The sequence below is a fragment of the Carcharhinus amblyrhynchos genome, chromosome 1 (assembly GCF_965287045.1).
Source record: "Carcharhinus amblyrhynchos chromosome 1, sCarAmb.v2.hapA, whole genome shotgun sequence".
Taxonomy (NCBI): domain Eukaryota; kingdom Metazoa; phylum Chordata; class Chondrichthyes; order Carcharhiniformes; family Carcharhinidae; genus Carcharhinus; species Carcharhinus amblyrhynchos.
Genome location: NC_137324.1, coordinates 57,018,264 through 57,045,787, shown reverse-complemented (window position 1 = coordinate 57,045,787; position 27,524 = coordinate 57,018,264). Strand labels below are relative to the sequence as shown.

At 44.6% G+C, this 27,524-nt stretch overlaps 1 protein-coding gene across 1 annotated transcript in view; it reads right to left on the bottom strand.

Annotated features, from left to right (window-relative positions):
* atp8b5b (ATPase phospholipid transporting 8B5b) overlaps positions 1-27,524 on the bottom strand; it is a 166,542-nt gene that overhangs the window by 85,398 nt on the left and 53,620 nt on the right. The window contains exons 10-12 of the mRNA XM_080211768.1: positions 22,482-22,678; positions 11,608-11,816; positions 3,746-3,789 (exon numbers count right to left, since the gene is read on the bottom strand). Of these exons, the coding sequence (XP_080067894.1) occupies positions 3,746-3,789; positions 11,608-11,816; positions 22,482-22,678 (450 nt within the window). The remainder of the gene's footprint in view (positions 1-3,745; positions 3,790-11,607; positions 11,817-22,481; positions 22,679-27,524) is intronic.

The window sequence follows — 27,524 nt, the reverse complement described above, 5'->3', positions numbered from 1 at the left end:
GAAAAATATAAGTGTAGTCCTCAAGTGAACGTGCTAAATTGGGAGAAGGCAATTACAAAACTATTAGGCAAGAACTGAAGAATGTAGATTGGAGGCAGATGTTTGAGGTCAAATCCACATCTGGTATGTGAGAGGCTTTCAAGTGTAAGTTGATAGGGATTCAGGACTGGCACATTTCTATAAGGATGAAGGATAAGTATGGCAAGTTTTGAGAACCTTGGATAACAAGAGATATTGTGAGCTTAGTCAAAGAGAAAAAGGCAGCACTTGTCAAAGCCAGGAGGCTGAGGACATACGAAGCAAGAGTGGAATACAAAGTAAGTAGAAAGAAACTTAAGCAAGGAGTAAGGAGAGCTAAAAAGGGTCACCGAAAGTTATTGGCCAGTATGATTAAGGAAAGTCCCAAGGCCTTTATACATATGTAAAGAACAAGAGGATAACCAGGGAGAGGGTTGGCCCACTCAAGGACAGCGGAGGGAATCTATGGATGGAGACAGAGGAAATGGGCGAGGTATTAAATGAGTACTTAGTGTCAGTATTCACCAAAGAGAAGGACCTGGTGGATGATGAATCTGGGAAAGGGTGTGTAGATAGTTTGAGTCATACTGAGATCAACAAAGAGGAGCTACTGGGGTTCTTGAGAAAGGTAGACAAGTTCCCAGGGAATTATACCCCAGAATACTGAAAGAAGCAAGGGAGGAAATTGCTGGGGTCTTGAGAGAAATCTTTGTATCCTCACTGGCCACAGGTGAGGTCCCAGAGGATTGGAGAATAGTCAACATTGTTCCTTTGTTTAAGAAGGGTAACAAGAATAATCTCGGTAATTACTGGCTGGTGAACCTGACATGAGTGGTAGGGAAAATATTGGATGTGATTCTTTGAGACAGGATTGGCTCCCACTTGAAAATAACTGGACATATTAGCGAGAAGCAACATGATTTTATGAAGGGGAGGTCATGCCTCACTAACTTGAGGGAGTTTTTTGAGGGAGTAACAAAGATGATTGATGAGGATAGGGCAGAGGATGTTGTCTACGTGGACTTCAGTAAAGCCTTTGACAAGGTTCCTCATGGAGACTGATGCAAAAGGTGAAGTCGCATGGGATCAGAGGTGAGCTGGCAAGGTGGATACAGAATTGGCTCGGTCATAGAAGACAGAGAGTATGCATTTCTGAATGGAGGGCTGTGACAAGTGGTGTTCCTCAGGGATCAGTGCTGAGACCTTTGCTGTTTGTAATATATATATATAAATGATTTGGAGGAAAATGTAACTGGTTTGATTGGGAAGTTTGCAGACAACACAAAGATGGGTGGATTTGCGGACAGCAATGAGGACCATCAGAGGATACAGCAGAATATAGATCAGTTGGAGACTTGGGCGGAGTTTAATCCAGACAACTGTCAGGTAATGCATTTTGGAAGGTCTAATACAGATAGGAAATATACAGTAAATGGCAGAGGCCTTAAGAGTATTGATACGCAGAAGGATCAGGGTGTACAGTATACAGGTCACTGAAAGTATCAACGCAGGTGGAGAAGGTAGTCAAGAAGGCATACAGCTTGCTTGCCTTCATCGGCTGAGGCACTGAGTTTAAAAATTGGCAAATCATGTTGCAGCTTTATAGAACCTTAGTTCCGCCGCACTTGGAATATAGTGTTCAATTCTGGTCGCCACACTACCAAAAGGATGTGGAGATGCTGGAGAGGATACAGAAAAAATTTACCAGGGTGTTGCCTGGAATGGAGGGCATTAGCTATGAGGAGAGGTTGGAGAAACTTGGTTTGTTCTCACTGGAATGACAGAGATTGAGGGACAACCTGATAGAAGTCTACAAGATAATGAGGGGCATGGACAGAGTGAATTGTCAGAAGCTTTTTCCTATGGTGGAAGGGTCAATTATTAGGAGGCATAGGTTCAAGGTACAAGGGGCAAGGTTTAAAGGAGATGTACGAGGCAGATTTTTTATATAAAGAGTTGTGGGTGCCTGGAACTTGCTGCTGGGGGAGGTAGTGGAAGCAGATACGATAGTTACTTTTAAGGGGCGTCTTGACAAATACATGAATAGGATGGTGAAGGCGGAAAAAAGCCATAAAGATGGGTACCTGGCATAAAAATAGCTGTCCGGCACAAAGGGGGTTAAAAGGCATTAAACCTGCACTGACTTCCAACATAGACACTGACTTTCAAACACAGACAACTACTTAAAATTTAAACCACAGGACAGACAGTTCATTGAATTAAAACAGGAAGCCAGGCACCTTAAAAGAGATGAAGATAGTCCTGGGACAATGGGGTCTGATAAGGAGATTAAGAACACAAAGGAACCACTGACTACAAGAATAGAATAAAATTAAGTAATTGATAAAGAGAAAATGTACCCATTCATGGAACAATGTGATATTGAAACGATCATGGCTGTACCTGTCCATAATTATAAGCTAAGAAATGTTGTACCCATTTGACTATAACGATGAGATAATAGTGTCCGGTCTACCTATTGTGTAAAGGGTATAAAGATGGATTGCTTCTATTGTTTCAACAAGAGAAGGTAGCTGTCCAGTACTGTGGAGTGCTGGTGCCTTTTCTCCATGAAGCTTTGTTAAATAAAACTGTATTGTTGTTCCTCCAGTCTGACTCCGAAGTGGTAATTTTCCCACAACAATGGGAATAGAGGGATATGATCGCCGGAGGAAGGGGATTTTAATTCAGTTGGGTAGCATGGTCAGTGCAGGCTTGGAGGGCCAAAGGGCCTGTTCCTGTGCTATAATTTTCTTTGCTCTTTGTTCTTAAAGGTGGAAACTATTGCTTCTAAATAAAAATACCAGACAATAAGGCATGTAATTCAAATCAGGTACTGGGCAGGAACAAGCCACCTGAAAACTGGACTGCCTGCTACAAAACCAACCAATGCCCATCCCACCTCATTGAATCCCCACAACAGCAAATCAACTTTCCAGATTTAACATCTTTGTGTATGCAATAGAATTTACTGTGGACAATGCTAGACAGTGGGCATAAATATTCACTGGCATAGTACAAAGGGCCCAAAATATTGCAACACTGAATCACCTCAGCCAGAACATTCAGGAAAAATTTCATTAGTAAAAAAGTTAGTTTGAAGCAATGGTAACAGGGACAACCAGCTCACAAATAGAAAAGCTAAATACTGTAGCTGCTGGAAATCTGAAGCAAAAGCAGAAAATAGTCGAAATATTCAGCAGATCAGGCAACATCTGTGGAGAGAAAACAGGATATCAAAATGTTCTGATGAAAGATCACAAGAACTGAACACCATTTTTATCTTTCCACAAATGCTGCCTCATATGCAGAGTATTTCTAGCATTTTCTGTTCTTATTTCAACTATCTCACAAATTTCACCCTGGTGAATGAAAAAAAGAACTTGAAACTCTAGTCCAAGTCTTAATGGATAGATTCAATAAGTAGGATTTAAAAAGCAACTAAAAATGCTGAAAATAAAACTCCAAGCATGATTATAGTTTCATTTGTATATCTTCTGATCCTGTAACTAAGTAACAAACCAATACCTTGAAAATGTTGTTGTCACTGCAATTGAATTAATATCATTGCGTGATGGTGCTTTGGTCATATCGTGTAAAAGTCTAATTGCCCAGCATGTTCTCTGGAAGGTTTGTAGAAGATTGATTAAACCATGGTTTCATATATACTTTTGCTCTATGTTATGTAGTACATAATAAATCTAGAGTAAAGAAGAAAAATTCTTACTGCTGTAACTTCTGTCCTTTGCCCTGAAAAATCGTACACATGCCCTGTGAACACAAAAAAGCAAGAAATGTTTATAGATCAGTAAAAAGAAAAATATTCTAAATGTAATATTGCTTTCAACACAAAATAATTTCAACATTCCCATTCAATCTGATTTATTAAATCATTTATTGATTTATTAAATGTAGATATATATCTCACAATACATAAACTTTTCATTTTGAGTCATATCACCAAACTCTACAGTTGTGGCTAAAAGACAATGGAGATTAGTGTTGGCAATGATTTGCATCTGACAATAAGAAATCATTCAGATGCAACATCTACATACTGTACAACTTAATGCCACTTCCAATTTTGCTTACCAAAAAACTGGATTTAATAATAATTTATTTATTTTCTTCCTTAATTATCTTTCTCACTTACAATTCTTTAGGTGACGCATCCATCAAAGAATTGCAGGTCAGGATTTTCTGTTCCGGGCCTAAGTTCTATGAAGGAGATGAGAAGCGAGAGTATTTCCCTCCAAAGAGCCCAGTAGGAAATTGCTCCAAATCATGCAATGTAGACTCATCAATTATGCAGCTGGGAGTTTCCTAATGTTCTAAAGGTGGGATAGGTAGGATATTGCATGCCCTACTGTCATACCTGGGAGCCATATTTAAAAGGAACATGGACGGCTACTCTTACAAATCTGAACATCGGTCCAGGAAATGGCCCGGAAACACTGAGCTGCATTGGCATCCAGATTTACTGACATTTCCTTGGAGGGACTGCTAAAAGCTTCAGAGGAGAGACATCCTGTGCCCCAGGGATGGAAAGAGGAGACTCAACAATTCACCAACCCCGCCTCGAAGGTAGTTACCAGGGTGGTGAGTGTAAAAATCAAACACCAGTGGACAGCTCTGCGATGCATGTAAAGGATGAATGACTTCATTTGCACAGACAAAGTAGGAAAACCCTCTACTGCTCCAATCTACTTAAAGAGTTGGATCCGGATGATGCACCTCAGTGTTCAGGGTACCATCAGCACTATCCATGCATAAAGGGCTTCTCAACATGAAGCGCTGAGTGTTCACAGTCATACTGCAGATCACACAAAACTTGGAAATATTGTAAATCGTGAAGAATACAATGTAGAACTTCAAAGGAACATAGACAAGTTGTTGGATTGGGCAGATAGGTGGCAGATGAATTTTAGTGCAGAAAACGTGAAGTGATGCATTTTGATAGGAAGAACATGAAGAGACAATGGGATGAATTTTCCAATCCCAGCTGGAGATCAGAAATTCCCACCAGAGGTCAACAGATCTTTTAATGGTCCATTAAATTGTTCATCCTACCCATGACAATACCTACAGTGGGTGTTATAGGAAAATGTACTCCAATAAGGGGTAAAGTTCTTAAAAGGGATCAGGAGCAGAGGGACCTGAATGTATATGTACTAGAGCACTGAAGGTGGCAGGACAGGACAGGACAGGGTGAATGCCATGGAGGTCCTTGTCCATCACAATGACCAGTTTTGGCTGTACATGTATGTTGACCTGCACTTTTATCATAGTACCCATGGGTGAGGTTTCACAGTGGCTCTGCAAGAGGATGACAGGGGAACTTGACCTCCATCCAAGTGCCCCTTCCCCTCAAGGGCTCTAGGGCACACAAAGGAAAGAGGAAATGCAGGCAAACATCCATTCAGGCCTCTCAGAAGGTGTGGTGTCCTTCAGAAGATCCTCAGTCTGTGATCCCATCAACCTGAATGTAGAAGGTGCAACTGCATGAGAGCTGTAGACCCAAAGTAACCCAGGGCCCTTTAGACAAAGAGGCCACCTGCCAAATTCATCATGGGCAGAAGGGCACAGTGGCCAGTGGGCTCCCTGAACCCCTGATCAGAAGTCTGGTGAGAACCTAGACGTGGAGGCATGGTATTAAAAATGTAAGAATTCTATTTTCACGTGGTTACACAGATGCACTTTAATTGTTCAATGCAGTTTTGTAAATAGACTGCATTTTCACTTTAATCAGAGCTGATTTGATTTCATTGTGATTCTTACCCGTTAAGACTGTGTGAGCGTGCCATTTTCTGGAGGAAAGAGCAGGCTGGACCTATCTCCACTGAAATCATCTATGTGCTGGGAGAGAAAGGTATTTACCATGGCCCTTGCAAGCCATGTGCAAGGAACCTCCTGCACATACTGAGGCTTTGCCCTTCACAAGCCTATCTATTCCAATGCACTAGCATTAAGTGCTACATACTTTTGTTTCCCTTGGGTTGCCCAGTTGAAATGACTGACATTCCACCCACCCCTGAAGAGGCTCTTGATAGTTGTGAGTGATGTGGAGATACTGTCATTGGACTGGGGTAAACACAGTAAGAAGGACCAATCCCAGACGCTCGTCTTCTTACTGTAGTTGTGAGTGGCCATATTTTGTGTAATATTTGAAGGGCAGTCCAATACCTTGACGACTCCTCTCATCACCCATACTATCCCTTCTATAACCATTGAACCACTGGGTGTAACACTTGACTACCCCACATTTACCCTTAAACCTGCCCCATCACCCTCCATCACGTGTAGATGAATGTCTATGTGCTCTACCTTGCTGAGGAGCCTACCACTGTGGCAGTGGATATGTCCCCCTCATTCTGCCGACAACCAGAATCCACTTTCACTTTATCCCCTGCAACAACCCTCATTGCCCCTTTGTCCATCACTGCTGAATCCTGACCCTCCCACCATACGAGCCTCCCACTATCCCTTTTAACTCTGACCATCTCTTCCTCCATGTGGGCAGGATGGTGGCACAGTTGTTAGCACTGTTGCCTCATAGCACCACTGTACATTAACTCCCACATCCTATAGCTCAGACATAGATTTGGAACAGCATTGCAGCGTGTCCCAAATGATCGTTCTTATTCACATTATAATTTTATTAAAAGAGAACTCAAAACCATTCATTTTGTGTAAAAACGGAATATATGACATAGGGGAGCTGAACATAGCTCCCTGATTTACAGCCAATGTACCACTGGCTGTAAATCAGCACCATCACCATTCCTGGGTATGTCCTATTCCGCTCCAGCAATCCAGAAGATCCAGCAAAGGCAGTACAGCAGTCAGAAAGGAGTCAAGATCCCATGAAGTCTCACAGTATTAGGTTAAATATATGCAAGGAAGCTTCCTACTGGTTACGATCTGTGACACCGCCCCCCCTAATAAATCAGTATTCCTCAATGTTGAGCAACACTTATAGGAAGCACTGAGGGTAGACAAGAAGTCATGATGTGGAGATGCCGGCGTTGGACTGGGGTAAGTACAGTAAGAAGTCTGACACCATCAGGATTAAGTCCAACTGATTTATTTGATAGTAAACTCCTGTAAAAACTTGATATCTGTGTCGATATGCGCAATCTTCTTGGAGATCCTCTCCACTTGCCACTTGGATCCGGCAGTTTACAGTGTCGATAGTAGTCATGATGTGGAGTTTACTATCAAATAAATTGGTTGGACTTAAACCTGGTGTTGTCAGACTTCTTACTGGGTAGACAAGAACACAGAATCTAGGTGGGGCTGTTAACACCTATCACCAATAGTGGTTTAGTAGCACCTGTACAGACTGTAGTCTGCTCAACTGGGTCTGTGGCAGGTGATGAGGGGAAAAGAAGGAAAAGCCTACTAGGCTTTTCTGTCACAGATGCATCTCTCCATGACAGAGTAGATACAATGGCCACTGTCCAGTCCTTGTGAAGATGAAGTCCTGTCTTCACACTGAGCATGCCCTTCATCGTGTTATGTGGCCTACCACTATGTCAAATGGGACAGAACAAAACTAGCAATGTAACATTGGGCATCCAGGAAATGGCAAATGGAATTTAATGTTGGTAAGTGCGAGGTGGTCCACTTTGGTAGGAATAATGGTAGGAAGGATTATTACTTACGTGGAGAAAAACTGCAGCAGGCGACGGTGCAGAGGGACCTCGGGGTCCTTGTGCATGAGTCGCAAAAACCCAGCTTGCAGGTGCAGCAGGTGGTCAGGAAGGCAAATGGGATGCTGGCCTTCATAGTGAGGGGGATTGAATATAAAAGTAGGGAGGTCTTGCTGCAGCTGTATAGGGCATTGGTGAGGCCGCAGCTGGAGTACTGTGTGCAGTTTTGGGCGCCGTACTTACGCAAGGATATTTTAGCCTTGGAGGGAGTGCAGAGGAGGTTTACTAGGCTGATGCCGGAGTTGAGGGGGTTGAGCTATGAGGAGAGGCTGAATAGATTAGGCTTGTACTCGTTAGAGTTTAGAAGAATGAGGGGAGATCTCATTGAGACGTATAAGATGATGAATGGGATGGATAGGATAGAGGTGGAGAGACTCTTCCCGCTCAGAAAGGACAGTAGGACTAGGGGGCATAGCCTCAAGATAAAGGGGGGGCGGTTTAGAACAGAGTTGAGGAGGAACTTCTTCACTCAAAGGGTGGTGAATCTCTGGAATTCTCTGCCCGTTGAAGTGGTGGAGGCTGCCTCACTAAATATTTTTAAGACGCGGGTTGATGGGTTTTTGATGAGAGAGGGGATTAAGGGTTATGGGGAGAGGGCGGGAATGTGGAACTGAGCCACAACAGGTCAGCCATGATCTTATTGAATGGCGGGGCAGGCTCGAAGGGCTAGTTGGCCTACTCCTGCTCCTATTTCTTATGTTCTTATGTTCAAAAGATCCTGTGAGCCTCAACAGCAATAGAATTGCATTCAACTATAATCTATGACCTCATGGCCCACCCAGATCTCTTAATCTACCATCACCATCAAACCAAGGGATTAACCTGAGTTCAATGAAGAGTGCAGAAGGGCATGCCAGGTTCAGCACAGGCATACCTAAAAATGAAGTGTCAACTTGGTGAAGCTACAAAACAGCTGAATGCCAAACAACTGAAGCAGCATGTGATAGACAGATATGCGATCCCACAACTGACTGTGGCCAAACGGGCCATCTAAAATGGTGATCTGTAAAGCACTCTGGGAAATTGGACAAGAACTAAAACGACAGGCTACAGTTTAAAGACAGAGACAAACAGGCTGCAACCCTGATGAGTGAATAAACAGGATATGGGTCATCTCCAGGATGAAAGAGACTTTCTGGTCACACTGGGTTGTGTACCAGATATAAAAGGCACCATGACCCCTTATTTAGGAGGAAGGTATGTGACCTATGTGTCTCTAGCACCTACAGATAGGGCCGTTGGGGACACACTCAGATTGGTGTGGTAGCACCTGATTGTACTCTTATTGTTCAGGGGGATCAAGTTCTGATCGATTGATTGGCAATGGCCAAAACGGGCGTGAAACCAAACGGGGTATAAAGGACGCTGCGTAACCAGGAATCTCTCTCTCTGAACCCATGAACGAGCTACAACAACAGAGAGCCACCACACCCGAGAAGGAATTAAGGAACACTTCAGAGTGCCAGACCAGACCAAAGAGTGCCAGACCAGACCAAAGGACCAAACTTCGCAGATGACTACCGAGACCAACGCACAGATAAAGGCTAATATCTGCTTGGGTGCTTGCCAGTCACGCAAAGTTAAGGCAAGGTTTTGTATTGGACTTGAATTCTAGTATTTTCTGTAAGATAACTTATTGTTGGTTAGGTGGGTGATTATTGATTGTGTGGGTTTAAATAAATATTGGTTGTATTAATAAGACGTCTACTCGTAGTTATTTATCCACCGTATAAGAGTTAAAACAGACCATGCAGCAGGCAACACAACAGATCAGATTAAAGCACTGCAGTCCTGCCATTTCCAGTTATGAATATTGATGGACAATTAAACAATTAATAGGAGGAAGAGACTTCAGAAATATCCTCAATCCCAATAATGGGCCAGCCCAGCCCTTAAGTGCAAAAGAGAAGGCTGATGCATTTGCAATTATTTTCAGCCAGAGGTGCCACTTGGATGAACCATCTCAACCTCCTCGTGAAATTGATTCTACATAATATTAAGAAATTACGGAAAGTACTGGGTACTGCAAAGGCTATGGATCCTGACAGCATGCCAGCAATAGAACTGAAGACTTGAGCACCAGACTTCGCAACACCCATTGACAAGTTGTTCTAGTGCTTAACACTAGCATCTTAAGTGCAAAACCCATGAAATACTTGGACAAATGGTGCAACTGACTAATATCAACCATTTATTCAATTTCTCCAGGCACTCTAAAGATCTTCCAGTGAAATTACAGTCATAGATTCATAGAGTTTTACAGCACAGAAAAAGGCCCATCAGCCTATCATGTCTATGCTGGCCATCAAACACATATCATAGAATGCAAAGAATGCCTATAGTGCAGAAGGACGCCAGTTGGTCTAGTGACTCTGCACTGACTACAATCCCACCCAGGCCCTATTCCCATAACTCCACTTATTTACCCTTCCAATTCTCCTGACACTCAGGTCAATTTAGCATGGCCTATCAACCAAATCCGCAGATCTTTGGACTGTGGGAGGAACCTGGAGCACCCGGAGGAAACCTACGCAGATACATGGGGATAATGTGCAAACTCCACATATACAGTGACCCAAGCCAGAAATCGAACCCGGGTCCCTGGTGCTGTGAGGCAGGCAGTGCTAACCACTGTGTCACCATGCTGTAATTTAATTTAAACTGACATTCCAGCATTTGGTCCATAGCCTGATATGTTATGACATTTCAAATGCTCAGCTAAAAATGGTGTGAGGCTTCCCACCTCTACCAGCCTTCCAGGCAGTGAGTTCCAGATTCCTACTGCCATCTGGGTGAAAATGAATTTCCTCAAACACCCGCTAAATCTCCAGTCCCTGTCCTTAAATCTACGCCCCTTGATTGTTGACCCCTCCACTAAGGGGGAAAAGTTTCTTCCTATCCATCATCTACATCTCCCATAATTTTGTACACCTCAATGAGGACCCCCTTAGCTTTCTCTGCTCTAAGGAAAACAAGATGTGGAGATGCCAGCGTTGGACTGGGGTAAACATAGTAAGAAGTCTCACAACACCAGGTTAAAGTCCAACCAGTTTATTTGATAGTAAACCCACAATACAGTTTACTGTTTCTGTAAACTGTGTGTGCCTTTATACGGCCTTCTCTGATCAGAACTTTCCACACACCTGACGAAGGAACAGTGTTTCCGAAAGCTTGTGAGTTTACTATCAAATACACTGGTTGGACTTTAACCTGGTGTTGTGAGACTTCTTATTAAGGAAAACAACCCAGACTGACCAGCCTCTCTTCATAGCTGAAACACTCCAACATGCTGATGAATCTCCTCTGCATCCTTTTTAGTGCAATGACATCCTTCCAATTTGTGGTGACCAGAGTACCAGGGCTCTTTTATGACCGAACAAGGGTTTTATACAGCACCATTATAACCTCCTTGCTCTTATATTCTATGCCTCGACGAATAAAGATAAGTATCCCATTAACCTCTTAAATCACCTGTCCTGCTGCCTTCAGGCATCTTTGGACATGCACCCCAAGGTCCCTCTGGTCTTTTGCACTTCCATGCATATGAACAACATACCTACAAGTTCCCCTTCAAGTCACAGAATACTGTCTTGGAAATATATCACTGATACTTCACTGTCACTGGATCAAAATCCTGGAACTCTCTCCCTAACATCACTGTGGGTTTACCAACACAGTATCAATTGCAGTGATTCAAGAAGGCACCTCATGACCAATTTCTCAAAGATAATTATGGAAGACAGTAAATGCTGCCCTAGCCACAGAATTCACATCCCATGTACAAATGAAAAAAAGATTTCTGGAAAATACTGCATAAATTATTTTCCATTATGCTTTCCAGAAGCATCTAGACAAAATGCATTTTGCAGTTCCTTACCATACATTTTGCCATTAATTGTGCATTTGTTGAATATCATGATGTTCTGTGTCAGAGTTCCTGTTTTATCAGAGAAAATGTACTGGATTTGTCCAAGCTCCTCAGTTAATGTAGTAGTACGTGCTGATGCAGGAGTGTTCTTTTTTGGGTAATACATTTTGGTATCCCAATCAATATAGAAGCTACTGCCCAATCGTATTACTTCAATACTAGTGAAAAAAGGGAAAAATCAGTCAATTATTTTCTTTAAAAAATATAACTCCAAAAATAATCCATTAGGAACAAGATTAAAATATTTTCTTAAATTTACTTTTTGATAATATGTATTGCATTACAACAAGCCATATTCTTAACATATACTGAAATTGCTCATGTTTTCATCAGTTCTGGAAGAAGCATTGCACTGTTGGAGGTGCCATCCTTCAGATGAGACATTAAATCAAGGCCCCATCTACATGCTCAGGTGGGCATAAAAGATGCCATTACACTGGGAGAAATTCTCCCAAAAAAATTCTAAGTGTCAAATTCACAGGAAAACTGGAGTAATTCAAGCTGTTTTCTTCTGTGGGAGTTCACACTAGAAATTCTCACACTCTGCAAGCAGAGGCCACCAGGTGAATCTCATTAGATTTTAGGGGCCGGGGCCTATTCATACCAGAGAGCTGAAATCAGCGGGCCTCTGTGCATGCGCAGTGGCTCTGAAGTGTCAGCCTCTGGTTTGCTGGTCAGCTCGATCGCTGGCCAACCCTCGACTTTCACAGAGCTGCCCCCCAAACTCCTACAGCCTAATCGTGGCTCCCCTGACCATTCCCAGGCCCAGCCATCCCCGCCAGTCCAAAGCGAGCAGATCTGCAGACCTACCGCTCTGCAGTGACAATTCACCCCACCCCCCCACCCACAGGCAACCCACCGTGGCTGACTGTCCCACACACTACCCTCCCAGCCCATCCCAATGGCTGGCCTCCCCGCAGCCCTGACCAGATCCCAATGCAGAGCAGCAGCAGGATCCTTCACCACCACCGATTGCCCCTAGGCCTCACCCGCAACAGACCCTGCCCGTCGGCTCACCCCAACAGCCCAGCCCCCTTGGCACTGCCGTATGCCTGGTGGGCAGTGCTAAGGTGCCTCCTGGGTATGGGAACTTTGCCCCTTGGGCAGTGCTGGGGGGTACAGGTTGCCACTGCCAGGGGGCATCACCCAGCCAACCTCCCGATCCCTGGGGGGCCCTGATTTCCCCCTTTCAGGCCAGCGGAGTCATCCCGCTGGGTTCCCCGAAAATGGGGAGCTAATGTAATCTCCGCTGGAGAGAAATACTCTGGCGGGGTGGGAGATGCTAGAGGGCCCAGAGAATTCGGTCCCAGGCCTACTGATAGTATTTAAATATTAGTTAAGATTCTGCTGCTGTCCAGACCGATCGCGCCCTCCCCTCAATCCGATTGCATTGCAGATTGGCAGCAGGGCCCATCCCATAAGCCCCACTCATTGGCACTATCCAACAGGCAGTGTCAAGATGCCCAGTGAAAATTGCCAGGTGCCAGTCTGGCAGAGCCAATGTGCCAGGATTTCACTGCCAGGATGACACTGCTCAGAGACACCTCTTCTTGCCCCCAGCCTCCCCAGGGGCCTCAATGGCCTCCAGTTCCACCAGCAAGGCGAACACAACATTCCCCGTTCATGGAGAGCAAGCATTTTCCTCGCCGGAAAGAGCCTCTCCTGATGAGGCGTTAAAGAAGAACAAAAACAGCCCGGGAAACAGGCCCTTCGGCCCAACAAGCCCGCGCTGCCATTTTAACATTACCAGTACCCCCCTCCACCCATGACCCTTATCTATTGTTTTATGGCAATCCACATTGAGGGAAACTAATTTAGGGACCATCTATTACTTCCAATCAGCCTAATATAGCACATCTTTGGGGTGTGGGAGGAAACCGGAGCACCTGGAGAAAACCCACGCAAGCACGGGGAGAATGCGCAAACTCCCACAGACACTGGCCCGAATCCATGTGTCTGCACAGCAAACAGTGATAGTCACTGAGCTGTCGTGTTGCCCAGCATCTGGTCCAGTTTAAGCACACACTATGAAGCACTAGGCCAATGTCGAACATTCAGGAGCAGACCAAGTACGACCCATCGCGTATATGCCCCTCGTTGGACAACAAGGCAAGTGAGCCCAGACAATTCAGTGCCAGGCTCACAAAACACAAGTAAATCAGTACTGACATAAACCTAAATAAATTATTTAGCCTCTCGCCCATTTCCTGCGAAAAGCTGACCTTGTCTGAAATCTGGCTCTTGTAAAATCACTACAGCCGAGAAATTGGGCATGACCTTGATTTCCCAGCTCTCGCGCGATTTTACCATGTCAATGGGCGGGGTGAACTGGTTAAATCCTGGCCTTTCAGTCCAATATGTCTCTTCTTTGGAATGTCGGACCATTGAACCCTTACATTATTTCGTATACTACCTTACTTAGTGTCATCAGCAAACTTGAATGTACTGCTTTCTACTATTTCATGTAAGTAATTGTTTTAAAATGTATTTATTTGTTAGCATCATACGCGGGCTTACATTAACACTGCAATGAAATTACTGTGAAAATCCCCGAATCTCCACACTCCGGCAGCACCTGTTCAGGTACGCGGAGGGAGAATTTAACATGGCCAACGTACCGGATAACACAGTCTTTCAGACTGTGGGAGGAAACTGGAACACCCAAAGAAAACTCTCGCAGACACAGGGTTCACACAGACTTCACACAGACAGCGGCCCAAGCCAGGAATCGAGCCTGGTGCTGTGAGGCAAAGAGTCATTCAATGGGCTGAATGACCACCTTCTGCACTGTACAGTTTCTATGATTTCTATGAAATATGTGGGGTTACAGAGATAAGGCCTGAGTGGGATTGTTAATGATGCAGATTCCAAGGGCCGAATGGCCTCCTTCTGCACTGTACAAATTCTGTGATTCTATGAAGAACAAAGCAATTGCTCCCAGTGTCCTGGTTAATATTGCCCTCTCAATTAAAATCACACATGGTGCTAATCACTGTGCCACCATGTCGCCCTCTGATAAATTGATTGATAAATGTGGTGATAAGCTGGACCTTAGTACAGATCCCTGGAGGGCATCACTAGTCACAATAGGCTGTATGTTGGCTATTCTTCCTCTCTGTCTCTTGCCTTTGCATGAAAATTAAAAGGGAAAGTTTGAGTAAATAAGTATGAGCCCCCATAGAGGTAGGAGAAGGGAAATAAAGAAGTGGAAAAATTTCAAGATGCAACTGGTCAAGTGTCTCAAGATTCAGTGCTTGGGCCTCAGCTATTTATAACCTACATTTATACTGATATTAAGTGGCAATACCTTGTAAGAGAGTATACTGTGTGAAGAATGCAAAGAAACTGCATAATGATCTGGACTGATTAGGAGAGAAGGTGGCAGAGGGTGCATAATTTGGGCAAGTGTGAAATTATTGGAAAGAATGGAAAAGCAAAACAGTGCTTGTCAGACACTAGTAAATGTTGCTTTTCAAAAAGAAAGAAAGACTTACATTTATGTTGAACTTTGCATGACTACCGGATGTCTCAAAGCATCTTACAGCCAGTCGAGATCATTATGCAGTTTTACAGCCAGTACGCTACTTCTTGAAATATTGTCATTTGGGAAATTTGTTAACTAATTTGCGCTCAGCAAACTCCCACAAACAACAATGTGATAACAACTGGATAATTGATTTATTTTTCACCTCTGACAAAGGGTCATCCAGACTCAAAACATTGGCTCCGTCCACTCTCTCTCCACAGATGCAGTCAGACCTGCTGAGATTTTCCAGCATTTTCTGTTTCTGTTTCAGATTCCAGCATCCGCAGTATTTTGCTTTTAATTTACTTTTGTGATTTTCATTGAGAGATAAATATTAACCAGGACACTGGGAGTAATTGCTCTGCTCTTCATAGAATCCGTACAGTGCAGAAGGAGGCCATTCGGCCCATGCAATCTGCACCATTAACAATCCCACTCAGGCCCTATCTCTGTAATCCCACATATTTCATAGAAATCATAGAAACTGTACAGTGCAGAAGGTGGTCATTCAGCCCACTGAATGACATTTTGACGGTGAATCTTACCCAGGCCCTCTCCCCTTCCTATTCCCATAACCCCATATATTAACTATGGGTAATCCCCCAACCTACACATCTGTGGACAATAAGGAGCAACTTAGCATGGTCAATCAACTTAAACCGGAGGAAACCGGAGCATCCAGGGAAATCCACACAGACAAGCTGAGAATGTGCAAACTTCGCACAGTCATCAGAGGCCGAAATTGAACCCGGTCCCTGGTGCCATGAAGCAGCAATGCTCCCCACTGCGCCATTGTGCTGCCCATATTCAAAATAGTGGGGGTGATTCTTCCATCCTGCTGTGTTAATTATTTAGCGCAGTGGTCCGGGAGAATCGCGCATTGGCTGATTCGCAGGATTCCCACGAGCATTAGCTGGATTCCCAGCGGCATCCGAAAATACCTATTTTCAGTCAAGCTTAGTTAAATGAATTTAATGAATCCCCAGCAGGGGATTTATGCCGGTGGGAGGGGCAGAATTTAAACCTGCCCGAGAGGTGGGCACTGTACTGTCAAAGGGACTATTCAGTATTCATTGTATACAGGGAGATTGGTTGACTTCCACCTCCCCAACATTGCCAGCCCTGACTGGCCCCCTAATACCATGGCCAACCTCAGCCTCCAAGCACCGGCTGTGCCACCAGCCCCCATCCCTCATGCTGAGTTTCCCCCAATACCTTCCCTCCTGCCTCCCCCTACCTCTATGTCTGGCTCTGCGTCTGCCTAGGCCCCCTCAGCCCTTGCCCTTTTGGCAGCCTTTTCTAAAGTAATTAATGTATTTCTGTAATAGTAACACATATAAATAATAAAGAAAATTACAGCACAGAAACAGGCCCTTCGGCCTCCCAAGCCTGCACCAAACATGCTGTCCGACCAAACTAAAACCCCCTATCCTTCTGGGGACCATATCCCTCCATTTCCAACCTATTCACGTATTTGTCAAGATGCCCCTTAAAAGTCACTATTGTATCTGCTTCCACTACCTCCCCTGGCAGCGAGTTCCAGGCACTCACCACCCTCTGTGTAAAAAAAAAACCTGCCTCGTATATCACTTTTAAACCTTGCCTCTTGCACCTTAAACCTATGTCCCCTAGTAATTGACTCTTCCACCTTGGGAAAAAGCTCCTGACTATCCACTCTGTCCACGCCTCTCATAATCTTGTAGATTTCTATTAGGTCACCCTCTCAACTTCCATCGTTCCAATGAGAACAAACCAAGTTTCTCCAATTTCTCCTCATAACTAATGCCCTTTATGCCAGGCAACATCCTGGTAAATCTTTTTGGTACCCTCTCCAAAGCCTCCACATCCTTCTGATAGTGTGATACCCAGAAATGAATAGTACATTCAAAGTGCGGCCTAACTAAGGTTCTATAAAGCTGCAATTTTTAAACTCAGTGTCGATGAAGTCAAACATACCATATGCATTCTTGATTACCTTCTCTACCTGCATTGCCAATTTCAGTGACCTGTGTACCTGTACATCCAGATCCCTCTGTCTATCAATGCTCTTAAGGGTTCTGCCATTTACTGTACATTTCCTATCTGTATTAGACCTTCCAAAATGCATTACTTCACATTTGTCTGGATTGAACTCCATCCACCATCTCTCCGCCCAAGTCTCCAACTGATCTACATCCTGTTGAAACTCTGATGGTCCTCATCACTATCTGCAAATCCATCAATCTTTGTGTTGTCTGCAAACTTTCGAATCAAACTAGTTACATTTTCCTCCAAATGATTTATATATATTACAAGCAGCCAAGGTCCCAGCACTGATCCCTGAGGAATACCATTTGTCACAGCTCTCCATACAGAAATGCACTCTTCCACTGCTACCGTCTGTCTTCTATGGCCGAGCCAGTTCTGTATCCACCTTGCCAGCTCACCTCTGATTCCATGCGACATCACCTTTGGCACTATCATTATCATGAGAGACCTTGTTAAAGGCCTTACTGAAGTCCATGTAGGCAACATCCACTGCCCTATCCTCATCAATCATCTTCGTCACTTCCTCAAAAAACTTGCTCAAGTTAGTGAGGCATGACCTCCCCTTCGCAAAACCATGTTGCCTCTCATAATACGTCCAGTTATTTCCAAGTGGGAATAAGTCTTGTCTTGAAGAATCCTCTCCAATAGTTTTCCTACCACTGATGTAAGGCTCACTGGCCTGTAATTACCTGGATTATTCTTGCCACCCTTCTTAAACAAAGGAATAACATTGGCTATTCTCCAATCTTCTAGGACCTCCTCTGTAGCCAGTGAGGATACAAAGATTTCTCTCAAGGCCCCAGCACTTTTATCCCTCGCCCCTCTCAGTATTCTACAGTATAATCCCATCAGGCCGTGGGGACTTATCCACCTTAATGCTCCTCAAGAACCCCAGTACCTCCTCCTTTTTGATCTCAACATGACTCAAACTATCTACACACCCTTTCCTAGACTCATCATCCACCAAGTCCTTCTCTTTGGTGAATACTGACACAAAGTACTCATTTAATAATCACCCATTTCCTCTGGCTCCATGCATAGATTCCCTCCACTGCTTTTGAGTGGGCCAACCTTCTCCTTGCTTTTTATATATATATGCCGTAGGATTTTCCTTAATCCTGCCAGTCAATGCTTTCTCGTGATCCTTTTAAGCAAGGAGTAAGAAGGACTTAAGTTTCTTTCTACTTACCTTGTATTCCACACTTGCTTTGTGTGTTCCCAGCCTCTTAGCTTTGACAAAGGCTTCCTTTTCCTCTTTGACTAGGCTCACAATATCTCCTCTTATCCAAGGTTCCCAAAACTTGCCATACTTATCCTTCATCTTTACAGGAATGTGCCAGTCCTGAATCCCTATCAACTTACGCCTGAAAGCTTCCTACATGCCAGATGCTGGAGCAGAGGAGTGAAGGAGCAGAGAGAGAGATAAGAATTTACCTGTTAAAAACCTGTTTAAATAAGTTTAAAGCACTTTGTTCCTTGTAGAACTGTTTAAATCATTTAAAAGCATTTTTGCCGGCTTTTTGTATTTACCTCTTTAAGAATTCTGAGGGAGTGGTTAAAAGGGAGTTGTGGGCCAGCAAGCTTTAAATCAGCGCCAGGTTTAAAAAGAGGCCTGGTGTAGACAGCGGGCAGCGTCGGAGTGGGCAGCGGAGTGAGAGGGAAGCAGAGTGAGCTATTGGGGCTTAATATCAAAAGGGCTGGAGAGAAAAAGGGCCAGGTAAGTTCGTGTTGAAATTTTCAATACTACTACAGTGAATAATGGAGGGGCATGTGATGTGTTGTTTCTGTATGATGTGGGAACTGGTGGACCCCAGGGTCCTTCCCAGTGACCATGTCTGCAGTAAGTGCAGGTTGCTGGAGGAGCTCCAGCTCAGGGTAAATGAGCTGGCCTCTGAGCTACAGACGCTGAGGCTCATCAGGGGGAGAGAGGGTGCCATTGTCAATGGGGTGCAAGTGACATCCACCCCGCCTAGACTGGCTAACTCTAAGGGTCAGCAACAAGAGGGGGCTGCTGAGAGGAGGAAGGGGGGTGGGGAGAGGAGGAAGGAGGGTGGGGAGAGGAGGAAGGATGGTGGGGAGCGGTGGAAGGAGGGTGGGGAGTGGAGGCCTCAGCCTCTCAATCTGCATAACAGGTTAGAGGCTCTTGCTTCCAGTGTGGACGAGGACGAGGGAGGTGAGGTTGGTGAGCAAACTGCACACGGTACAGTGATGCAGCAGGACATAGGCAAGGAGAAGGTGAAAAGGAACATAGTAGTGATTGGGGATAGTGGGGTGAAGGGTATTGACACTGTCCTTTGTCACAACGACAAAGTGCACAGAAGGGTGTGTTGTCTGCCTGGTGCTCGGGTCCGGGATGTCGCATCTGGGCTACAGAGGAACCTGGAGTGGGAGGGTGCGAATCCGGTCGTTGTGGTACATGTGGGTGCCAATGACGTAGGCAAAATGCGAACTGAGGATCTGGGGAGGGAGTATAAGAAGCTGGGAATGGAATTAAAGAGTAGAACCGACAAGGTAGTTATCTTTGGGCTATGCCTGAACCGAGTGCAGACGGGCGTAGGGTTGACAGGATTAAGGAAGTGAATGGGTGGCTCAGGGATTGGTGTGGGAGGAATGGGTTTGAATTTATGGGGCATTGGCATCAGTATTGGGGTAGGTGGGACCTGTTCGGGCGGGATGGGGTGGGTCTGAACCGTGCTGGGACCAGAGTGCTGGCGAATCGAGTAAAGAGGACTGTAGACAGGGCTTTAAACTAATTGGGGGGGGGAGGGTGCAAGGGTAGGTGACATTACGGGGTCTAAAGTTGAGGAGAGGGTACAGGTAAGGGAAGAGGCCGAGGATGTCCCAATAATAGAGGGAGTAGGGGGCATGAGCATGGTTGGTGGCGTTACGGCAAATAGGGTCCAGGTGAAGGCTGGGATGAAGGCACTTTACCTGAATGCACGAAGCATTCGGAATAAAGTGGATGAGCTGGTGGCGCAGATCGGCACAAATGGATATGATCTGGTGGCCATTACAGAGACGTGGCTGCAAGGTGACAGGGACTGGGAGCTGAATGTCCAGGGGTATCAAGTGTTTAGGAAGGATAGGCAGGAGGGAAAAGAGGGGGGGTGTAGCTCTGCTGATTAAGGAGAGCATCAGGGTGGTAGCAAGGGATGATATTGGAGCCAAGGAGCAGAAAGTGGAATCGTTGTGGCTGGAGATTAGGAACAGCAAAGGGAGGAAGACGCTGGTGGGTGTCGTCTATAGGCCCCCGAATAATGATCTGGAGGTGGGGCGGGCTGTTAACGCGCAAATAAGTGCAGCGTGCAGGAATGGGACGGCCGTAGTTATGGGGGATTTCTCAGCTATTTACCATTTATATAGATGATCTGGAGGAGGGAACCGAGTGTAGGGTGTCGAAATTTGCTGATGACACCAAGATTGGAGGAAAGGCAAATTGTGCGGAGGGTGTGGAGAGTCTGCAGAAGGATCTAGATAGGCTGGGCGAATGGGCCAGGAAATGGCAAATGGAATTTAATGTTGGCAAGTGCAAGGTGGTCCACTTTGGTAGGAATAATGGTAGGAAGGATTATTACTTACGTGGCGAAAAACTGCAGCAGGCGACGGTGCAGAGGGACCTCGGGGTCCTTGTGCATGAGTCGCAAAAACCCAGCTTGCAGGTGCAGCAGGTGATCAGGAAGGCGAATGGGATGCTGGCCTTCATAGCGAGGGGGATTGAATATAAAAGTAGGGAGGTCTTGCTGCGGCTGTATAGGGCATTGGTGAGGCCACAGCTGGAGTACTGTGTGCAGTTTTGGGCGCCGTACTTACGCAAGGATATTTTGGCCTTAGAGGGAGTGCAGAGGAGGTTTACTAGGCTGATGCCGGAGTTGAGGGGGTTGAGCTATGAGGAGAGGCTGAGTAAATTAGGCTTGTACTCGTTAGAGTTTAGAAGAATGAGGGGAGATCTCATTGAGACGTATAAGATGATGAATGGGATGGATAGGATAGAGGTGGAGAGACTCTTCCCGCTCAGAAAGGACAGTAGGACTAGGGGGCACAGCCTCAAGATAAAGGGGGGGGGGGGGGGCGGTTTAGAACGGAGTTGAGGAGGAACTTCTTCACTCAAAGGGTGGTGAATCTCTGGAATTCTCTGCCCGTTGAAGTGGTGGAGGCTACCTCGCTAAATATTTTTAAGACGCGGGTTGATGGGTTTTTGATAAGACAGGGGATTAAGGGTTATGGGGAGAGGGCGGGAATGTGGAACTGAGCCACGACAGATCAGCCATGATCTTATTGAATGGCGGGGCAGGCTCGAAGGGCTAGATGGCCTACTCCTGCTCCTATTTCTTATGTTCTTATGTTGATTTGCTTTTAAACATCTGCTCCCAATCTACATTCTTCCTGCCCTAATATTGCTGTAATTAGCCTTCCCCCAATTTAGCACTTTCACTTGAGGACTACACATCTTTATCCATCAGTACCTTAAAGCTTATTGAATTGTGGTCACTGTTCCGAACTGCTCCCCTGCTGAAACATCGACCACCTGGCTGGGTTCATTCCCCAGTACCAGCTCTAATATGGCCCCTTCCCTACTGGACTATCTACATATTGTTTCAAGAAGCCCTCCTGGATGCTCCTTACAAACTCTGCCCCATCCATGCCCCTAGCACTAAATGAGTCCCAGTTAATATAGGGGAAGTTAAAATCTTCCACCACAACAATCCTGTTACTTTTACACCTTGCCAAAATTTGCCTTCATGTCCGTTCCTCCATCTCCCGCTATCTAAAACATTGGTTCCTGAGGGCAAAACTCTGCTGTAGGAGAGTGGGAGAGAAGTGAGAGCAACTTACATAAAAAAAAGAGAAAAGATAGATCCTTCTATGCTGTTTCAGTTCAGTGATTAAAGTAATTTACAGAAGTAGTGATAGCTATACAGAAAAAAGATAATTACAAAGAGAAGACAGACGAAGTATGAAGCTAAATGGATGTGTTGTCATCTTCGCAACATTCTACAGTGTGACAGTCACACAGAAAACAGGAAGAAAGATGAGGTGGAAATTGTGAATTACAAAAATAAGGGGATAAAGAATATATTAGGTAAAGAGATGATGAAAGAGACAAAGAAGATAAAAAGAATTGGATGATGGGAGACAAGCAACCAGAATGATATTTATAAAGATACAAAATAAATGTCCCTAAGCGAATAATGCTGTTATCATCGGTGAATGATGCATTCACACAAAGAATGTTTTAAATAACATTGGAGTGAAGGTTAAAAAAACTTACCTCACATAAAGGGAAATTGGGACAACAGTATTCAGAATAATCACATATGACCAGAACATAAGAAATCCAGAGAAAGAAGAATTTGGCGGGTCATGGATCCAAGGCAAGTAGACTTGAAAGTAATACCCTTTATAAGATTCCCAGATACCATTTCCAACAGCAAGTACTGTACACATCATGACAAGGAAGCCAAAAATCTGCAATCAAGCATAAAATATCAATGTTATTTTAAGGTTGGCAGTAAATAATACCCACCTGATTCATTACGTTGACTTAAGGGGTGGATTTTCTAATCTCCCACAGTTACATAAATGGGGAGTAAAGGCAGCCCTTGGACTTACTACACAATTGGTTCCTGAGAACTGTACTGTAAACTGAAATTTAGTAAGTTGGAACTGGTTTTCTCATAGGAATAATGTTATACGTAGGGTACAGTTTGCAAACCAAAGCACAAAACCCTATTTTCACTAAAAAGTTTCTGAAATCATACTCAAGTAGTGTATTCCCCATACAGTAATGCATTTCCTTACACTTTCAAAGACACTTCTATATCTGAGAAGTAATTTCCCCTGCCTAAAGTTCTGCAAGGGGGAAGATAACAGTTTGTGAAGACACTGACATTGTGACATAAAAGCAAACTGGGGTTGTAAACTTGAAACAGGGTGTTCATTTATAAACGTTGCAATGTTGTTTGTCATAACTCGAATGTCACAAATTCAAGGACTGCCTGTAATGGAAACCCTCAAGAAATAGCTGCTTACGTTAATCTTCCACCAAAGTTTGGGTGGAGGCCCAGAGAAATCCCCTGAAAATTATAGTCATTGAACTTTCCCAAATAAGTTGTGACTACTTAAAGCATATACACAGAGCAAAAGAACATTCAGATGTATTGGAAACTTAAAACAAACTATATGCATTCTCCTGTCCCTTAACTTATGTATTCTTTTCAGCCATGTTGGTTTAGGAGATTTGCTTTTCCTCTGTGCATTCTGACACTGGCAACCACAACAATGTCATAGATCATAGAACCCTACAGTGCAGAAAGAGGTCCTTCGGCTCATCGAGTCTGCACCGGACACAATGCCACCCAGACCCTACCCCCATATCCCCACATATTACACCCACTAAGCCCTCTAACCTTCACTACCCTGGACACTAAGGGGCATTTTGTTAGCATGGCCAATCAACCTAACCCGCACATCTTTGGACTGGGAGGAAACCGGAGTACCTGGAGGAAACCCATGCAGACACAAGGAGAACATGCAAACTCCACACAGATGGCAACCCGAGCCAAGAATTGAACGCAGGACCCTGGAGCTGTGAAGCAGCAGTGCTAACCACTGTGCTACTGTGCCGCCCGTGTCATGTGGGGTGGGGCTCTACAGGAACAGCTGTCACTCTGGGCTTAACTTGACATTGTCTAGGTACGGTTCCATAGGCTGACTTGGGCTCCCTCATATTCGAATCCTTCCGAAGGGCTGCTACGTAGTGGTCTGCCCCCTACTGGTAATCCCCTAACCCAGTCTCCCTGGTGTTGGCCTCTATCTCCATCGGGGTACCTTGGAGTATATGCGCTCCGCTTGTCGCTTTTCTAATGACAAGGACAGCTGTAATACCTTTTACAGTCCGGCTGAGCCTCTGCCAACAGGCATTTCTGTATAGTCAAATCATTAATTCCACACACCAATTGGTCTCGGAGCATTTGTCCCCCGACAGTAGGACTAGGGGGCACAGCCTCAAGATAAAGGGGGGGCAGTTCAGAACGGAGTTGAGGAGGAACTTCTTCACTCAAAGGGTGGTGAATCTCTGGAATTCTCTGCCCGTTGAAGTGGTGGAGGCTGCCTCGCTAAATATTTTTAAGAAGCGGGTTGATGGGTTTTTGATAAGAGAGGGGATTAAGGGTTATGGGGAGAGGGCGGGAAAGTGGAACTGAGCCACGACAGATCAGCCATGATCTTATTGAATGGCGGGGCAGGCTCGAAGGGCCAGATGGCCTACTCCTGCTCCTATTTCTTATGTTCTTATGTTCTTATGTTCTTATGAATTCACAAGCCTCCACCAAACATCTTAGCCTTATCAGGAAACTGGTGATTGACTCCCCCGCTTTTCTAAATGGAGAGTAAAATCAGTCCCTCCGCAGGATCAAGGATGGCTTAGGGTCATAATATTCTTGAACTAAGTTTGACAACTCTTGGAAGGACTTTGTATCTGGTATTGCCTCTGGGAAAGTTAAACTGCTTATAATCAAAAAAGCAGCTGATCCACACAAAGTCAGGAAGATAACCCTTCACTTCTCAATCTGAGGTTATGTCATTTGCCCTGAAGAAATACTTCATCCTTTTCACATATTGGGCCCAATCCTCCACTGAGGGCTCAAAACCCTCATGTTCCCAAACATGTTTTCGCTACAATATGTTTCCCTCAATATGTGCAGTGATTCAGCAAATTCCTTCAGATCACTCCTTTTTTCTCATCACCACTGTAATAACTCCACGGAAGTGAAAGTCCTGTCATCAAGTTACTTTATTTACACCATACATCTGTACACAGCCAGCTCTCCAGTTGCTCCTTGCTGAATGTAGGCTGATAGGCTGCCACATCTGTTTTAAGTAGGGAGCATAAGACTTCCTGATTTAACCATGAATTCGGGTTCTTCATGTAGTTCATACGCCAGCAAGCCAACCTCATTAGCTTGGCTGAAGTCATCACACTTACCAATTTAGTTCATTTTTTTTGAAGAGGTGACAAAGATAATTGATGAGGGAAGGGCTGTTGATGTAGTTTATTAGGATTTTAGTAAGATATTTGACAAGGTCCCACATGGCACACTGGTTCAAAAACTAAAGTCACATAGGATTCAGGGTAGATGGACGCAAGTCTGGCTTGGTTTATGGAAGAGAGAATAATAGTGGAAGGATGTTGATCAGAATGGATATCTGTATCTAGTGGTGTTCCACAAGGATCAGTGTTGGGACCTCTGTTGTTTGTCGTATATATAGATGGTCTGGAGGAAAATGTGGGGGGTCTGATTAGTAGTTTGCAGATAACATGAAGATTGGTAGAGTTGCTGATAGCGCTGGGGATTGTCAGAGGGTACGACAGGATATAGATAGATTGAAGACTTGGGCACAGAAATGGTGGTTCAAGTTTAATCTGGGCAAATGTGAGGTGTTGCATTTTGGAGAATCAAATTTAGATGTAAATTATATTGTACATGGCAGAACCCTTTAGAACATTAACACATCTGGGCATGCAGGTCCACAGTTCCTTAAAAGTGGCCAGACAGGTGGCCAAAGTGATGAAGAAAGCATATGGCATGCTTGCATTCATCAGCTGGGGCAATGAGTACAAGAGTTGGGAAATCATGTTGCAGCAAAATTAGGCCTTGGTTCGGCCGCAATTGGAATATTGCGTGCTGTTCGAGTCACCACACTACCAGAAGAGCATGAAGCTTTGGAGAGAGTGCAAAGAAGGTTCATCAGGATGTTGCCTGGTCTTGAGGATGTTGGCTATCAGGAAAGGTTGAACAAACTAGGATTGTTTCCACTGGAAAGACAGAGTCTGAGGGAAGATCTGAGTTCCTCAAAATTATGACAGGCATAAACAAGGTGGATAGTCAGAGGCTAAGAGTGGAAGTGTCAATTATGCAGGGATACAGATTTCACAGTGAGAGGGGGAAGGTTTAAGGGAGATGTGTGAGGGAGTTTTTCATGCGGAGGGTGGACGAGTGCTTGGAATGTGCTGCCAGAGATGGTGGAAGTAGGCACATTAGCAACATTTAAGAGGCATCAGAATGGGTACATGAATAGGGACAGAACAGGGAAACGGATTGAGTAAGAGCAGAAGATTTATTAAAATTTAATTAGGGAATCATGATTGGCACAGGCTTGGAGGGCTGAAGGGCCTATTCCTGTGCTGTACTTTACTTTGTCAATCCAAGCCTGTGTGCTATCCAGCCTGTGTTGTAGACTGGCATCATTATCTATGTAATTGTGAATGAAGCTTGACATCAAAATTCACATATCATCACATCACTTTGAATATATTGGCACAACAAATTTGAATTTGAATTTGAATTTAAACTGTTTGAAAGAAAATACAGCAAGCAAAACTAGCGGTGCAAAATTTCCCTTTTTGCCAATATAGTCAAATAAAACATCGAGGCCAGAACTTTCTGACCATTCATGCCAGCATGATCTTCCAGTCAAAGAAAAAAGAAAATTAAAGCATGGGAACAGGCCCTTTGGCCCTCCAAGCCTGCTCTGACCATGCTGCCCATCTGAATTAAAGCACCCTACATTTCTGGGGACCATATCCCTCCATTCCCATCCTATTCATGTATTTGTCCAGGTCCTCTTAAAAGTCACTATCATATCTGCTTCCCCCAGCAGTGAGTTCCAGGCATCCACCACCTTCTGTGTAAAAACCTGCCTTGTACATCTCTTTTAAACTTTGCCCCTTGCACCTTAAACCTATGCCCCCTAGTAATGACTCCTCCAGCCTGGGAAAAAGCTTTGGACTATCCAGTCTGTCCATGCCTCTCATAATCTCATAGACTTCCATCAGATTTACCTCTGTTGCTCCAGTGAGAACAAACCAAGTTTCTCCAACCTGTCCTCATACTTAATGTCCTCCATACCAAGCAACATCCTGGTAAATTTTTCTGTACCCTCTCCAAAGCCTCCACATTCTTCTAGTTGCGTGGTGATCAGAATTAAACACTATATTTCAAGTGCGGCTGAACTAAGCTGCAACATGATTTGCCAATTTTTAAACTCAATGCCCCAGCCAATGAAGGCAGCATGTTGTATGCCTTCTTGACTGCCTTCTAAACCTGTGTTGCCACTTTCAGTGACCCGTGTACGTGTACACACAGATTCCATAGCTGATCAATACTCTTAAGGGTTCTGCCATTTACTGTATATTTCTCATCTGTATTGGACGTTCCAAAATGCATTACCTCATATTAAGCTCCACCTGCCATCTCTCTGCCCAAGTCTCCAGCCGATCTATATCCTGCTATATACTACAATGGTCCTCATC